Genomic DNA, 17562 nt, shown 5'->3' with positions numbered 1-17562 from the left:
TTTAAATAAGAACAAAAATTACTTGCACTAAAATTATAAGAGAACTGGTGCTTAGGGCAACATTAATCAAATAAATTTCACTTTTGAACATCTTATTAAATTTACTATTAAATTTACTATTAGACTATGTCCTGCAAGTAAATAAATGCTATTTATAACTAATCTCTAAGCCACAGCACCCCAATCATAGAGCCATTTCCCAGACTGTGGTATTGTTATGCTGAACAGACTACTCTTTCATTTCTTGTCAGTCGTAATTACAGCTCCATAATTGAAATACAGTAAATTACCAGGCACTAACTTTGAAAGATGGTTCATTGAGGTTGAGCTGTCACTACAATTACTGTAAAATAAAAAATGATCATTTAAATGTTCTACTTTTCTCTCAAAGAAAAAAATTAATTCAATTCAAGCAGCTCAGACGAGTCAAATATCTTCATGATGATGTAAACAAAGAGAAACAGCACATTTAAGCAAAGTGAGCAATCTCAAGCACAAGTTGTAGGCTGCATAAACAGCCCAGCATATATAAAGTTTTCTGACCTCTGAAGAAAATTGCATGTTTAAAAACAACCCTTTAAAAGGATAATCTTTAATAGAATTCAGTCCTAAAATATCTATCCAGCATCTTCCACATGTGCTTCTATTTTACTCATAAAGCATATAAAGCTTTGGAAACCTCTTTCAAGTTTCAAGCTTAATTTTAACTCAGTTCTACCATTACGTTTTAGGTCACAACTAGTAGGATAACTACAACTCACCTAAGCCCAGTGAGGAGTAACAGACATGAAGTAGAATAGACATTTCTAAGTAGAAAACTGGGCCTACAGTTCTGACTTCTATTGGTCAAGCACAGTTTGCCTGCAAAGATTTTCTCAAACGTGACAGAAATAAAAAGAGGGAAGGGAAAAGATACAAATAGCTGTCACTGTAAAAATAATGCTCAACATTTTATGAGAACATCCCCTTACCAAAAGAAAATTTTTCAATGTATTTGTAGCTGCTGTCTCTGCAAAGAAAACTTCACAAAGGATGTCTCTTGGAAACCAGTAACAGATAAGCACACGTGAAACCTGTTCCTATTCTCCCCCTCACACAGACTTCCTGCTAATGCTGGAAGAGGCAATTCCTTCAGTTCTGTTTTCTTCCTGTCTGATTCAAAACACCCAAATCCCTGCTGTTTCCCTTGTGCTGGAACTCCTTTGACCATTCAGTAAACAAACTAAGTTCAATAAATGAAAAGGACACAAAATAAAACAAAAACCCCACACCAGTACTAAGCAGTTGAATGGACAAGATGGGACAATGTAATCAGGGAACAGGATGTGACACAAGGAGCTGAAGGGAGGAATAGTGGGCTGCAGAGAACTGCTAGAAGTTCCAAAACTATAATTTCAACAGCATCACTGGCAAAGCACACTGGGGCTCTTCAGGGCATCCTCAAGGTTTTGGTGATTTCGTTTAACCCAAGACAAGCAAATGGTCCTCTGTACTACCCTCCCATCTATTCTCTCTCAAAGTTTGCAGTTAAATACATGTAGTCAATAACTGCTGGAAGAAAGGGCCACAACTTCAGCTGCCACAATCAACCAAAACATCAGATGAGTGTATGAAATAAAACTTATTCTCAGCAGCTAAGAATCCCCAGCCCAAATCTTGTCCTATTTATTTTGCTAAGAAAATAGCAGTACCTGAAAGCATCTAGTGTATGACATCTGAGAGAGGTAAGATTTTTCCCTGTAGAGATGAATTGTAATCACTTCTCTTACCTCTGTTGCTTTCTCCAGGCTCTGTCGCAGATCGAGCAATTCTTTATCGTGTTGCTCCTTAACTTTGTCCATCTCCATGTCATGGCTTGATACTTCTTCTTTAAGTGCTCCTTTTAAAGCTGTAAGCTCTCTCTCTCTCTTTCTCAAGATCTCTTCCTGTTGATCTTTTGCTATTAATACTTCTTGCAGATCCTGCTTCATTTGCATCAGCTCCTGAAGCCCAAAATTAAAACACAACTGTGTGACACAGAGGGATGTTCTGTCTGTATTTCACACAAAGAAAGCATATAAGCTCCCCAAGGCCAACTTCATTTCAGATGACTGACATATGTTTTATAGTAAGCTAAAAATTTACTAAACCCTAGGATTATCAGAAGCTGATGTTTTATGTAATGGGTCAACATATCTGATGCTGTAAAACTATCAAAAGACTTTGATGGTGTATGGTAAGCCATCGGTAAATAAAGGAGTCAAACAGAGTTTGCAATTTAACAACTCCCTAAGTCCTACTTTCAGTAGCAAAAAGGTAGATAAGAACAAAGACAAAACATTCTTTCTCACATGGCAAGAGAAGCAAACCCACTGATAATTCTTTGTTTTAATTTCTGCTGAAAGAATAAAGTTGCTTCTTCAAGTGCTGAAGACAAAACAAGTGCTTCCCAGCTGAGTCCATGTGTTCACACCCTTCCTCCTCCTCCCACCACGTTCACCCTAGAAGGCATTTCCCCTCTCCAAATTGCTGGGAAGGAAGTGGGTAGTCAGTAAATATGAGGACTAAAGACACATGCATATAAACACAGACTAAAAACAACAACAACAATCAAAAATGTACAGCTTCAAGAATTATCTGATTTGGTATTTCTCAAGCTGGGAATAATTGCACCTCCAAAACCCACATAGGCTTCCCCTCACTGAAGCAGGATCAGTACATCTAAACCACTCCTGACATACATCATCTACTTCATCCTTAAAAGCCTACAATGAAAGGGATTCTACTACCATCCCAGAGAGCCATATTCCTCTGTTTAATTATCAATATTATTAGAAACTTTTTCCAACACTTACTTTAACTCTGAAGCCGAGTCTCTCATTTCTTACTCTGTCTCCACACAACACAGAAAAACTGATCACTGCCACCTTTAGAGCAACATTCTATAAGATGCTTTGAATCTTCCCTCACTCCCCCACTCAGATTAAAGTCCTGCTCCATACGTAATGTTTTTCAGTACTACCACCATCATTGGAGATATTCCTCTACTTATTTACAACTTTCAACTACAGTGTCTGAGATTTAAGACAGCAATTTTAGAGAGTAATCAAATCTCACCTATACAAAACAAGCTAGTTATTCTACTAAGCATGTCTTGTGTGCAAACATCTTTAATATTCCTGAGACCTACTGTCTATGCTTTTCTTCCCTATTTTGCATTTTATCATTTACCTTCCATTTCTTCTTTGCACTGGTATTAAGACAAGTTAACTGTCTTGGTACTTTAGAGTACTAAGACACTGTGAATTCTTATTTTCTTTTTGAACATTTGTGCACTGATACTCCAACACACCCTTACCAACAAATTTAATAAGCTGTGTTCTCTATTTCATAATCAGTATATTAATATAACCAGGACTCCAGCCAATTCATCCTTCATCTCAAGGTGACAGAAAACCTGTAACTCTTTTGTTCCTCTCCAGACTATCCCTCCTCCTCTGCCCCTGAACCCATCAATAGGAAGTCAACAATTTAGAGACTGCTTTGGTGCAATTCTTCTGATTTTTTCATTCTCCTTCTGGCACTTTATAACTAACCTCAATCAGAATCTCTTTTTCCCCTTGATCAGTATGTTTTGCATTATCCAGTTCATCATGCATCTCAGAGAGCTGGTCCTGAAGATCTCTGATCTCAGTCTGGTGCTGTTCCTGCTCCATCTTCACTTGAAAAAGCCTCATCAGTAAAAATCAGACAGGATTTTTTAATTTGTAGAAATACTAATTTGTTCATTCAAATACTAAAAAGACATGTATCTACTCCCACAAGAGAATGGGATACAATGAGACAGAAAAATTAAATGTCAGGGGGTAAAATTTAGAAATCTAAGTAGGTATTTAAGTGGGAAGTTGTATTTTATTTCAAACTTGGTCATTCAAGTGTTTCCACATTTCAAAGACTCAAACTGTGTATCATGACTGTGATATATTAAAAGCATTCTGCACTAAGAGGACGACTATAAATTCAGCAATCTTTCTTTTCCTTCCACATATTCTAAAAACATGCCTCTTTTAAATGGTAGAAACACTTGCTCATCTGATTCCATTGAGATATTCTGCAGACACAGGTACTTTTAATCTAAAAAGGTTTAAGGAAAGGTACAAACCCCAATGACAACTTCTCTAGAATTAACTCACTCCTCCAGGTTTTGCCTGAGGTCCTTCTCATTTTCCTCCAGCTGCTTTTTCAAGGCTTCCTTCTCACGTACACTTTCATCAAGCTGCAGCTGAAGATCTTTCAGGCTTGCTCGTGTAGCATCTCTCTCTTCCTTGGAATTCTGCTGATTCTGAATTTTGAACACCAAAAGTTATGCAAGGTAATAGCAGCTACATGAGCAACAGAGTTTGACTCTCAGCCCATGTCTGTCTTGCTGCAATTAACTGATTAACATTTAGCTCTGCAGATACCCAAGATATTTTATGTGCAATTGTTTAACAGTTTTGTTCACTTCTCCAAACTCCTTCCCAAATACTGAGAAGAAAGACATTTGTTAAAAAGCGTAACAGCGCTGTGAGCAACCACACTTCAAAGAAAAAGTCTTCTGAAAAAGCAAAGGTACATCTGGATTAAGAAAAACATGAAGCAAAAGAGATTCAGCTGGTTGATCAGTCATCACTTATTTAGGAAAGTATATTTGAAATAGTCAAAAGCTCTGTAACAACAAAGTGCTGTACCCTAATTTCCAGATCCAGTTTTTTCTCTAATTCTTCCACTTTCCTTTCAAGTTCTGCTTTTTGTTCAACCAATGCTTTTACTTCAGCTGAAGAATCTGAAACCTACAATTAAATAGAGACATTTATTCCCACAAATGCAAGACATTCTTTTTTTTTAAATCTAAAGCAAAGCTACAAGCAGGACTAATAAAGTGTAGCATCAACTGTCTGAGCTCACCAGGGACTTTTCATATGGGTCAGGCCTGGCTAAGATTTTCAAAGAAACCATGATTTGATTTTCATAAAAATTTCTGGATAACTGCTCAAAGCAAGTTGTCAGTAAAACAGGAAATACATAAACCTAAAGAAAAATTCAAATTAGGCAACATATGAAACAATTCACAAGTACGTGGGCCCAAATTTGACTGAGATATTTCTAATTATGCAAAATGGACATCAAAGGAATTCATGCTCATGTGTCAACAGATTTTCAAATACATTTTTTAGGTAATTTTTTAGGATGTGTTTTGCAAAAAAAAAAAAAAAAAAAAAAAAAAAAAAGCTGTACTTAATAACAACAGCTACATGAGTCTCTCATTCCACATCTGTCTCACTGCAATTAACAGATTAACATTCATCTGTGCAGATACCTAAGAAATTCTATGTGCATGTGCCTAACATTTTTATTCACTACTCCAAACTCCTCAAATACTAAGAAACAGATGTGTTAAAAAGGGTAACTGTGCTGTGAGCAACTACACTTAAAACAGTCTTCTGAAAAAGCACAGGTATATGTGGATTAAAAAGAATATGAAGCAAAATAGATTTTCATTTTGACTAATTAAAGCCCAGAATAAAATAATAAACAATAAGGATTTAATCATTCTCATGCCATCACTGCAACAACTGGGCATTTCTTCAGTTGGCTTTAGAACTGATAAAAAAATGTACCATTTAGCAGGAAACAAAAACTTTTCAGTAGGCAGATTGCCATATGCTGCTGTTGTAATGTGACTTTTATACAATATCCTAGACTACTGCTTTCCTAAATTACAAATTAAAATACTCTCTCCACTTAGATATCTATTTATAGCACTATAAGGAGAAGATGCTCCACCACTATTTTTTAAAGCTAAGTAAAGTAGCTTTTTCTTTGATCTGACAACTTATTATGTTCAAGTTTGCATCTCTCTCCTTCCAAAATGCAGAAAAAAAATGTGGATGGTTTCATGGTAGACTTCTTTACTTTCTTTTTTAATTGTTAGCAAATAGATTTTCCATAAGTCAGCTCAGTGCATGATCAAAACTAAGCTATGCTCCTGAGGGGCTACAAGAACAGCCTGGTTGAAGTCAGTAAGGGGAATTCAAATTTTTCAAGCCCTATCTGAATCCTGCAGCACTTTGAAACAAGTCAAAACAAATTAGAAATTCTTTACCTGTGTCTTTCCAGCAGCTCTTGACTTTAAAGTCTGAATTTTCTCAAAAACTAAGTTGACTTTCCTCTTTGTTGCATCATCATTATCAGGACTTCTAAAACAGACAGTAGAAGTAAGCAATTATATGATCAAAGTTACTATTTTGTTAACAAATACAGAGTGCCCAAACTACTGAAAATCACCACAAAAACCCCAAACTAATATGAACCAATCAGAAATTATCTTAACTACGATTTATTAAAACCTTTAAAGAGAGGAATTAAAAATTTATATCCCAAATGTTTTCTGAAAAGCCAACCAAAAAAAAGATCACTGAGCTCTTTAATTGCAACTCTCTTCTGTAAGACTGTAGCTGTGGCAAAACAGATACTCAGCATACATATATATTATTCAAACATACCGAAAATACAAGTAATTAGTACTAGGTTTTTCAAGTCCTGACTTCTGCACCATAAAATAGCATTTCAAACAGCTCCCAGATCCTGCTACAACAGGAATGCAAAGAAACTTAAATGCATTTTATGTTTTTAATTAATTTCTCCTTCATCTTTCAGTAAGTTATCTGTAGAAAATACCAAGTAAAAGAGTTACAGGTGGACAAAGGATTAAATGCACAGCAACAAGAGAGCTGCTGTCAAACTTTAAGAAACAACATTTTTTGTTGCTGTTTAAAAACCCCAAAGGTTTAAACTCCCATAAGGTACCATTTGAACTCTGCATTAACCTCTATATCATAAGTTTAACTCCAGAAGTATTTAAAAGACCAAGCATATTCCTATTCACAAGTTTCAAGTACATTTAATCATATCCTGCACAATACCTTCTGTAAGTCCTCTCAGCCTGGGCATTTTGAGATCCTGTAATGCCTTAGAGGACACAGCTGAGACACAGAATTGTCAGACAGACATTTCATTTAGTTACACCTTTGACTTCACTGTTCCACATTTTAAATGTAGTAAAAAAATAAACACTGAGGAAACACAGTCTCCTCTCCAAAAGTTTTACTGATGTTTACTAACCCTTCCTTAAGGTAATTGTAAAGTATCTGTTTCGCAGTCTCTTCATTCGTTTGCTGTGCGAGATCTTGCTGGCCTTTTAAGAGATCAGGAGTTGCCTAAAAGGACAAGAAAAAATGCCAAAAGATACAATCCTATGACATTGTAAATACAACCTGTACAACTGAACTTCTCCATTCTATTCTATTATGAAAATATTCATGTATTGTGGATCTGAAGTTCTCAAAGATTCACTGGAGTTTTGGCTTACCGCAAAAAGAAACCACACTCCACACCAAAAGAAAGGAAAGAAACTTAATTTTGTGTAGTTACATGTATTTCCATACTCTATTTTTGTGCATTTTTGCTTACATATATTTCCATACTCTATTTTTGTGCATTTTTGAATCATCATAATATCATTTACAAAAATCTGCTTTGGCCCCACCATATTGCTTCACTCATACAAGAATAAGTTGCTACACAAACCATGTTTTCTACACTTACAACAAAAATAATTTTTACATTTACATTTCTCCAGAACAATCCCACTTGGAAGTACACTGTGATGGGAGTTTGTTCTCGTGAAGACCAGAATACACAACTAACAACATGACAGTTTTCATACATGAGAGTGCAAACGACAGCTTAAAGAAAAATTCAAAGTTACCTGAATATTAGGGACAGATGAACATGTTCTTACAGAAATCTTCTTGGCCCCTGAATCGGGGGAAATTGTGATTCGGTTTGGCAACAATAAAGTGGAAGTTACTGTTCTACCTTCCTCCCTCTTACTCTGCCCTGGGAGTGTAGATGACCTACACACCGAGCTCTCAGTATCGGCTCCATTTTGTTTGTGGTGCTGCAAAGAGCTGAAATTGTTGCTCTCAGTGTCTTTAACAGGCATTTGCAGTTTTCCAACACTTCGAGCAGAAATCTTCATCTCTTTGGAAAGTGACTTCTGATCCCTGGATAACTGCTTGCGAAGGCAAACTTTAGATGGTCTCAGCAAGTGCTCAGTTGACTTGCCCAAGCTTTTATTGAATTCACCTAAATAATCTGAATTTACATCAAGACCTAACGACAAGGCACTATCAACACTTCTTGATCTTTTACGATCATCTGGATGAATTCTATTCCTTTTTCCTGACCTGCCTCTCCTGTGAGGATCAACCTTCTTATCAAACTTTTCGATGAGCTGATCTACTCCTGGAAGGGACCCAGTGTCAATATCACGACCAGTTCCCGGCAAAAACGGAATGTATCTCCTGTTTTCGTGCCGATTGACGTTGTCTGCGTAGATGGCATACTCCTGGTCATCCAGCAAGAACCTGTACAAGGAATTTGCAGAAGTGGGAGTAGCTGACGAGGACGACGATCGCCGTGAGTCATCCAAGACCAGCCCAGCTGAATCTTGTCTGCGGAAGGGAAGCACATCTGGTCTAGGTTTCCTTGTCTCTGGATAAGAAGTGGGACTGACACATGGGGATCCTCCTGCAGATGAAAACGACCCTGAAACACCCCCATCGCTGGGGCTGATCTTGCTGCTGGGACAGTCCAACAGCTGCTTATTTTGATCTTCTACTGACCTGTTCAAATGGATCTTTTTTGAACTTGCTTTGGTTGGTTCTGCATGGTACATATTTGTTTTCTGTAGGGACACTACTTTAGAGGAGGAAACCCAAGGCTTTGCTTCAGTTTTTTCATCTGCAAAAGACTTAGATTTACTGCACACAGAAGATTGGTAATTATCCAAGTTCAAGTTATTTTTTTCAGGATCATAAGGCTGTAAAAGTTCAGGATGTCTTTGAAAGTTCAACAAACTGGAGGATTTCATTGCTTCATCTTTAAAATTTGACATTCCACTTTCCTTTTCATCTACATTGGTTATCTTCAGTTTTTTAAGCATGGAAGGTTGCATGTGCTGTATTCCAGTAAATTTTGTGTGTTCATTGATTTTATCCTCCAACTTAGAAGCAGTATTGGAGTCTGTGGCTGGCTTGTTTACAGTCTGAGAAATGACCTGCTGCTCTTTTCCAAAAGGAGGAGGATTTTCTGATAAACATCCTTCTGTATTGTTCAGTACTATGTAAGGATGTCCATCGATTCCTTGGACTCTAATACTGACACCATAAGACCCCGTCCTCAAATTCTGTGCACTTTTAGTTTTTTGAGTTTCCTCACTCGTGAGTTCAAGAGTGACTTCATAGTCCGGCTGCACGTGCTTAAACCCAGCAAAATATGGCTCCATGTCCATCAGGGGATTATAGCTGAATAGGAGAAAAATTACAAAATTGTCATTGCTTAAAATAATTTAGATTATTTCATTAATTATTTTATTCTACCATTCTATGTGACTATGAAGACTAATAGCAAAATGCAGAGAAACCAATGCCCAAGGTAAGCAAAGCCCAAAGCAAACGTTGTGATACAAAGACAAATGTCTGACTGACAGATTCTGGATCAACATAATGTTATTTTATCATGGCAAATGTTACCTTCACAGAGTTGGTGCTGGTTGCTTTGGAATCAAGTGACTTCAAATATAAGGAACTCTGGTTCAGTCTTCAGAGTCAAAGCAGCTTTTACTTTGGGTATCTCCACTATATTTACTGAAAGACTGTACCCTTCATAAATAATGATCATTTTATAGCCAGCAGTTAGTACTAGCCACATTAACCTTTAAACATAAGCCTGGGAGAGCAAAACACAACCAGGCAGTTTTAAGTTATGAGTTCAGGTAACTAAAACACTGCAAGGAAAATCAATATCCTCATTACTTTGAGTTGTGCTTTTATGTACTTGGGTTTCAACGTTTGTTTCTAATGACATCTGAAAATAAACTTTTTCATTATCTCATTATCACCCCTAAGAATAAACTTTCATTTGGATTAATTTAACAACCTCCCAATTGTAACCTTGTTCCAGAAAACTCCAGTTGCTATCCTAAAACAAGGTACTTTCCAGAACAACAAAAATGGAAAAATATTGCCAGTATTTCCAAGGTTGATAGTATCATTTTCAGAAGCACTGTTAACTCCAGTCTGAATGAACCAAAACTGTTTCAGTTCTAGAAAACAATAAATTAAACCCTACCTGTGTTTTTAATGTTAAATGCCATTCTTTCTTTCTCTAAGAGTTGGGTTTGCAGGGAGTTTTACTTTACTGTCTGATGCATATTATGAGCCAAGTGTCTACAGGCAGTGACAGTAAGAGCTGTGTCTATAAGAGAATGGAACACAAGACTCTGTCAGACTGATGCAAAACCTGGAGGAATAAACTTTTGAACTGAGCTGGAGAGTTGAGTAACCCCTGAAGCCTGACAAAACCAAGATCTCTAACCAACGGTGAGTAATCATCAAGAGGAAACCAAAACAAAAGGATGTCTCATGGCAAAACAAACCTCTGCAGCCAGTTTCATTCTCCATTTATCTTGGCATGAACCACCTCCCTCAGATATTTGTCAACAGCAGAATTCTCATTTTTTCCTGACAGGGAATGAAAAAGTTTGGCTCAATATTCAGAGTATACCAGTTTCCACCCAATTCTTCCTTCTAACAGGACAGTTCCCCTCGAAAACCTCTTCTTCTCTCTATAAACCAACTCCAGCTCCCCCTCAACAGCAGGCTTACTTCATCCCAAGGAATCAGCATATATTCCTCTAAATATAATGCTAGATATCAAGTGATTATTTTCATGAGGAAAAAAAGCAATATCATTGTCGAAGTCTACCTTAGCTATTAAAAGACTCAGTGAACTAGCTAAATTCCAAAACTACATCGGGGTTAAATTCACTTATTAAAGTGAAGTAAACAGACACTATGAATTTGATCTCCATTTAAGAACTCCTAGGGTAGGAAGAGAAACAGAACAAGTGAAGAGACAAAGAAGGTTAAGGAAAGTGGAAAAATGAAGGAGCAAAAACAACAGAAGGAAACAGCAAGGACCAATACACTTCATGATCTCAGGCCTCTATTCTATGTATTTCTCCATAATTTTTTACCTTCTTTTCTGACTACTCACAACATCGCACATTAATTAAGCTGAGACAAATATAACAAAGTAGATTCTAATCACCCAGAGTCAATGGAGACATTTCCATCAATGTAGAGGGGGTTTGACCAGGGTACTGAACTGAAATCAGCTTCTGAACTGCACTGATGGTGACTAAGAATTCAAGGAAGGGAAAAGAGAGAGCACTGTGCAGAGTTCTGACTTAGAATACACACTGCAAAGGGACCAAGCTAAGGACTGGATGCTGAGGCAGGAAGGAAACCAGGCTCTCCACTCTGCTCTTTAAACTGTCCAGCTACATTCATCCATGTCTCAAAGTTTCTTTGTTTGCTCAAGGTAACAAAAAGGAGATACTTTTAAAATTTCAAAAGTTGTTCTCAAATAAAGTAAGCATTTTGAAGCCCTTATGCTTTCTGTTTTTACATTACTGTTATATTATACAATATTGATCTGAAGTTACTTCTCTGGGTATGTAATGAAATAACAGAAATTTAAATATTTTCCAGTCTTAGCAAAATAAAAATTACAAAGTAAAGTTTCTCAGACTTCTACATCAAATCAGCATGACGACTAGGGAGCAAAAGACATGATTTTGTAATTGAAAATTACTAACAAAGAGACTTCAAACAGCCTGGAAAAAAAAGCAACAAAAATACCACAACTTCTAAAGAGCAAGCATTTAAATTCTCAATTAATGTTTTCAGAAAATACAAATTATTCAGAACTCTACTTGAAAAAATCTGGTTTGCAGGACACAGTGTGCTGATACTACTCTGAGTAAGTTAAAATCACAGATGGCATATTTACATGTGACCATGTCAGTGAAAGAAAACCCCTGATTTATACACAGCTGGTGGCACATCTGCAGAAGGTGAATATGTGAACATCTTTAAAAAAGGCTCTCCAGTTAGTGATTCCAGCAAGACTAGAAATGCCACTAAGACAAACTGCTTAGTGTGTGAAACTTAACACTACACCTTCAAGCTGTGTAGATTAGCGGACCTATAAAGAGAGTGAAGTTCATCTGAATCTGCCATTAATGGTAACAATCAACAAATACAAGAAAAAGGGGTCAATAAAAATAAACATAAAAGTTAAAAAAAGGATTTACATCAATCAGCATAAAGAACAGATAAGCAATCAATTACAATATGTCATATGCAGGGTGACTGCAGAAGCAGTGCTTTCAAACACGTTGCAATGTTGCTAAAAATATTAAAGAAGTAGAAAAAAAAACCCCAACCCCAAACACCATCAAATACAACCACAAAACACCAAATCCCCTACTACATAGTGGAAACAATATTTAGGTTAATAATCTGCCTTAAATTAACCATTAATATGTTCCATTTGTCTCTAAAAACCATAAAAAAGTATGTGTATTTGTCTTCTTCATGTGCATTATACTATAAAACTCTTAATCTTACTGTAAAAAAGGATTAACCCCTGTAGAAATAAGTGTTCACCGAATAATTTTTTAAATAAAACATTTTATCTTTATGTAACTGTGGAAAAAAAATATATATATATATGAATTCCCATTACATCAACAAGAAAGCAGCACAGATGACCCTAGTGTTCAAATATTGAAGGCTTTACTTTGAATTCCTATTTTACAGGATGTCAAGCCGCAGTGGATAACACTCACATGAACTACATAACATCAAAAAGTTGTTTTACAACACACAAAACCACTGCAAACATTTTCAACTTAAAATTAAAAGCACTACTGGCTTTCCAAATCCCTGAAGTATGTTAATTGATTAATTACAGTGGCAGTCACATTTCCACACACCCGTCGGTCAGTTGGAATCTCCGGCTTTGGCAGGGTTACAGCAGCACATGAGGGTGGGAGCACCGAGGCTGCTCCTCTCCCATCTGTCTGCCCCAACTCCTCTGAGGGATGTCACCAGGGCAGAAATGCAAATATCTGAAAGCTCTACTGGCTGGGTACACACCTCTGCCAGGGAACACCGCTCAGGTAAAGGCAACCAGCCCCAGGCTCCATCCCACCGCTTCTGACACAGGGCAGGGGGCACAGCTGGGGGCCCTGACAGCCACAACTGCCCGGGTTTCATCTTCTCTAGGTCTGCTGAAGCCCCCAAATGTTATGACAAAACAGCTTGTTTAGTCTTAAGCTTATGAAAAGAGATTAGATATTTAAACAGTATTTGGGAAGATATTTTGTCTGTTTGTGGCGCTCATTAATTACTTGTAGTTACTTATAAAGAAAATATTTTTTTAAATAGAAAGTGATATAAATCCTAATTCCAGGTTTTCTACAAAACTAATACTTTAAATTTTAAATATAGCTTGCTAGTCATTTTATTTGCTGTCTCAGAGTTTAAAAATACAACTTTCAGAAAACACGAGGAAAGTCTTAAGCTAAAGACTTTTAGCTGAAGTCTTAATTAGGTAAAAGACTATCATTCTATTATATTATAAAATCAGCTCTTATCTCCTATCTGTGAAGCAAGTATCATTACAACATCATATAAAAGTTAATTGGGACTTAAGAAATGACTACTTCAATAATTTTTTTTTTTTAAATATTCTACTTGCTAAAACAACAGGGAATATAGTCAAGGCCACACAAGCACCAGTATCTTGCAGAGATTAAAAGCTCAGGTGCAGTTTAGAACCATATAAGTATATTGACACCTTCTGATTGGTATCTTCACATGCTCTTCATACCAAGCTACATTTTTTTTGAGCCATAAAGTTTCTCCTGAAAACTTGCAAACAGTTCAGAAAACAAAGAGACAGATTTTCTACAGTTACACCATATAAATTTAAAGAGCTGGATTTACTGATCAACAAGTTCAGAAAATTCAATCATCATTTAAAGCAAATCCAAAAGAACACTAATAAAGATCCAGGAAACATAGCCAAGCACAAACAAAGCAAGCTGACTCCACAAAATAACACATGAAGTTTTACTGAGACCACTGAAGCGTATTGACTGTGTGTCCCAGATAAGTTATTTTATTCAAAAGTTCAACAGAAGAGTAATTTTCAATCAAATATATCCTTGAAAAATGTCAAGAGCTGAAAAAATCTTGCAGGCCAAAGCGTTGGGATCTACACAGGCCCTTTCTCCCTCTGAAACCACATGAGAACCATGTGTAGTCCCTGTGTGGTCACATCTCCTTTCACCAGCCCACAGGTTCAAGTTCCTTAAACAGTTCCCAATATGTTGGTTTGAGATGCTTCACAGGATGTATATTACAACTGACTCTAAAAATACAGGCCTTAACATACTATCCCCAAACCCAAAAGTTGCAGCACCCCCTTATCTCAGCTTGGACAACCCTCCCTGCTCCTTTTGCGAGCCCCCAACGTGCAGCCACAGCTTTACTGATCCGGCAAAAAAAGGAGCAGTTTTCTATCAGATCAGCAAGAAAGGGACCAGGGAATGATGGGATCCCCTATTTATTTTGTCAGCAGCATGGCCTTGGACTGCTTGAGGCCATCAGAAAATTTCAAGCTGAATTTGTGTTTTAACTTCATTTTCAGGGACAGAAACCTTTCAAAACTTCTACAAACAAAGCCAGCTGTCACTCAAAGCTGTTCAGGCCTTTCAGTTTTGGGATTTCTTCCTAAAATAAGGCTTCATAAAGGTGTTAAACCATTCATTTTAAATACAGGCCTCCAGTAGATATGGAAGTCCCATATTTTATAATTATTCAGAAAAGGTTTCATTTTTCTGAACAACTCCTTTTTGCCAAAAATGATGGCATTTTTGTCTATAAAGAGAACTTGTCAGCAGAGGTTCTCATGTCTGAAAATCCAATACTCTGCATATTCTTCTGTAGCAGTTTGTTCTTCACTGGTGATATGATACTTTACAAAGAACCACAGGAGATGAACACTGAAGGTTTAACAGGCAAAAAGCATTTTTTTTTTCAAATTCCTATTTTCTTTCACAGCTATTTTACAGCTAGCTAACAGCAGCTATGTGAGACCTGCCTACAAAAAAAGAAAATCTCTGTCATCTGGAACCCTGACAACATGAGCAGAAAAGAGTGCTTTGGAGAAACACACTCCTGTGCCAGACTTGTCTGTTCCCTTCTTAGCATTACAGCATCACAGAGGCATGGAATGTCTCCACTCATCCATTTCAGTTCTTCTTTTGCCAAATCTACAAGAGAGATTTATCCCAAAAAATTGCCTTCCCAATCCCGTTAATGCCAAACTCTGCATGTGAAGCTTCTCTTCTGTATCCTGCCCACACCCCCTCATCACAAAGCCTCCAACACATCTGTCCCACCTTCTGCTCCAGCCTGAGACCAACCAGCTGCACTGCACACACAGGGCACTGCAATCCAGGCAGAGATGTCGACCAGCATGTGGGGGGATACACTGTCCCACCAACAGACACGTTCCTCGACCTCCCTAAAGAGCCACAGATCCCTTACAGGTATTGCCTCACACCACATGTAGGCTCCTTTGGCACACAAGCAGCGAGGGAATATGGAAGAATAAAATGACATTTGGTTCCATGTAATTTATTTCCAAATTTTCTTCCCACAAGAAAAAAAAAATAAGTCACTGCCCATATTATTTAATCGGTGTCTTTTTTGAAAAGTGGGATGTAACAGTTTATGGATGTTTACTCCAGATTTTCCACAGGCACAGCAGAAGGCCAGGAAGGCACTATAAAATTTGTCCTCCGGCCTTACATAACATTGAGCTTGCTCTCCAAGCTAAATAATGGATTCTCTGTGCAGCTGAATATTCAGAAAGTATCAGCAATATCACACAAAGTGGGTGTGAGGGCAATAATAAATGACAGAGCTACGGAAAAAGGACAGGAAATAACTTTAGGAGAGAACAGGACGGAAAACTTACATACTGTGAGGGTAAAGAAAAGGAAGTGGAGAGGATAATTCATGGAAAGACCAAAACTGCAATGTTTTTATACTTGATGGAACACAGTTTCGCAAACACGCCTCACAAGTATGAGGGGAAACTTCATCATTGTCAACCCTACCTAAAATTTGCTTCTGCACAAGACAAACGGGCCTGGGTTGTTGTCCCTTTCATGCCATAAGGAAGACAGCTCTGGGGTACCTCATAAGTTTATTTGATCTACTGCTCACAGGGGAGCAGAAGGCAGAAAAGTGAAATTTTGAAGTTCTACATACGGGACTGTAAAAAAAAAGTCAGTGAAAGTCATTGAAGAGCAAACTGACAATATCCAGCAACAGAAATATACCTGAAACAACAATTTTACCATCTTTTAAATAGATTCCTTATCCCCACTGAAGACTTTTTTCTACTTCAGGTATATTGTTTTGTGTATATAAAATTATATTTGTATCATATCTGGCAGTCACTCTCCACAATTATTAGAAAGAAAATTATGACAGTTACAATATACAATGAAACTTCCACATAATTTGGTTTTTCCCCTGTACTGTCTGTAAACTGCCACTCCCTGTCTAGTGGTCAAAATTCAAAACTTCCAAAAGGCCTACACAAAGGATTTTCTGTAATACAGTATCATAGTATATCTGCAGGCAGTAATGGGAAAAAAAATTACTCAGAGAGATTTCTTTTATTATTGGTCAGCTGTTCTGATGTCAGCATCAAAGACCTAACTAAAATGTCTACAAATGAAGAACTGGAAAAAAGACTGCTGAGTTTTCAAATATTCATTCCCTTTTAAACCAGCCCAAAAGCTTTATGTCCCACCTCTTCTTCCTGCTTGTCAGAAGGAAAGAGACTGTGAAAACTCTTATACTTGAATAAAATCAGGAGTCACTGGGAACCTAAGCCACATGGCATATATTTTTCAAAACTCCATATACCAGTGTTACACTGCAAAGACTTATGCTTTGCAGACACAATACCAAATCAAGGTAGCTCTTCAGCATCCAAGACAGGGCTGCCCTGTTATTATAGGTAGAATCACCCTTACACAGCTCATAAGAAGCTAGCAGATTTTACATTCTTAAAAAAATACTACATATAAATGAATGTACAAGCTATTTGTAAACTTAGTACTAGATCCCATCCAGCACCTCAGACACAGTCCCTCTGTGCATCTCTATGACCAACTGGTGCAGTGCAAGGAGAAAAGGCCCAGCTGTGACCTGCTGCCTTCCACTTTGGCCCCAGGACTGCAAACCCAAACCCAACCCACAAACCCAACCCGCAAACCCAAACCCAACCTTGCAAACCCAACCCGCAAACCCAACCCTGCAAACCCAACCCGCAAACCCAACCCGCAAACCCAACCCGCAAACCCAAACCCAACCCGCAAACCCAACCCGCAAACCCAACCCCAACCCGCAAACCCAACCCTGCAAACCCAACCTTGCAAACCCAACTCGCAAACCAACCCTGCAAACCCAACCTTGCAAACCCAACCCGCAAACCCAACCCGCAAACCCAAACCCAACCTTGCAAACCCAACCCGCAAAC

The 17562-nt window shown here is 37.6% G+C and overlaps 1 protein-coding gene across 5 annotated transcripts in view; it reads right to left on the bottom strand.

Moving 5' to 3' along the window:
• CGNL1 (cingulin like 1) overlaps nt 1-17562 on the bottom strand; it is a 58650-nt gene that overhangs the window by 32543 nt on the left and 8545 nt on the right. For 4 of the 5 annotated variants that reach the window (XM_027644476.1, XM_027644479.1, XM_027644478.1 and 1 more), the window contains 7 exons: nt 7790-9389; nt 7144-7238; nt 6125-6218; nt 4710-4811; nt 4173-4321; nt 3576-3711; nt 1770-1982 (listed from right to left, as the gene is read on the bottom strand). In XM_027644476.1, the coding sequence (XP_027500277.1) occupies nt 1770-1982; nt 3576-3711; nt 4173-4321; nt 4710-4811; nt 6125-6218; nt 7144-7238; nt 7790-9376 (2376 nt within the window). In that variant the 5' untranslated portion in view covers nt 9377-9389. Of the gene's footprint in view, nt 1-1769; nt 1983-3575; nt 3712-4172; nt 4322-4709; nt 4812-6124; nt 6219-7143; nt 7239-7789; nt 9390-10215; nt 10342-17562 lie in introns of all 5 variants that reach the window. The other variant, XM_027644477.1, reaches the window with a different exon arrangement.

Source organism: Corapipo altera, unplaced genomic scaffold (assembly GCF_003945725.1).
Source record: "Corapipo altera isolate COAL_440 unplaced genomic scaffold, ASM394572v1 50, whole genome shotgun sequence".
Lineage (NCBI taxonomy): Eukaryota > Metazoa > Chordata > Aves > Passeriformes > Pipridae > Corapipo > Corapipo altera.
This window is presented reverse-complemented; position numbering and strand designations above follow the sequence as displayed.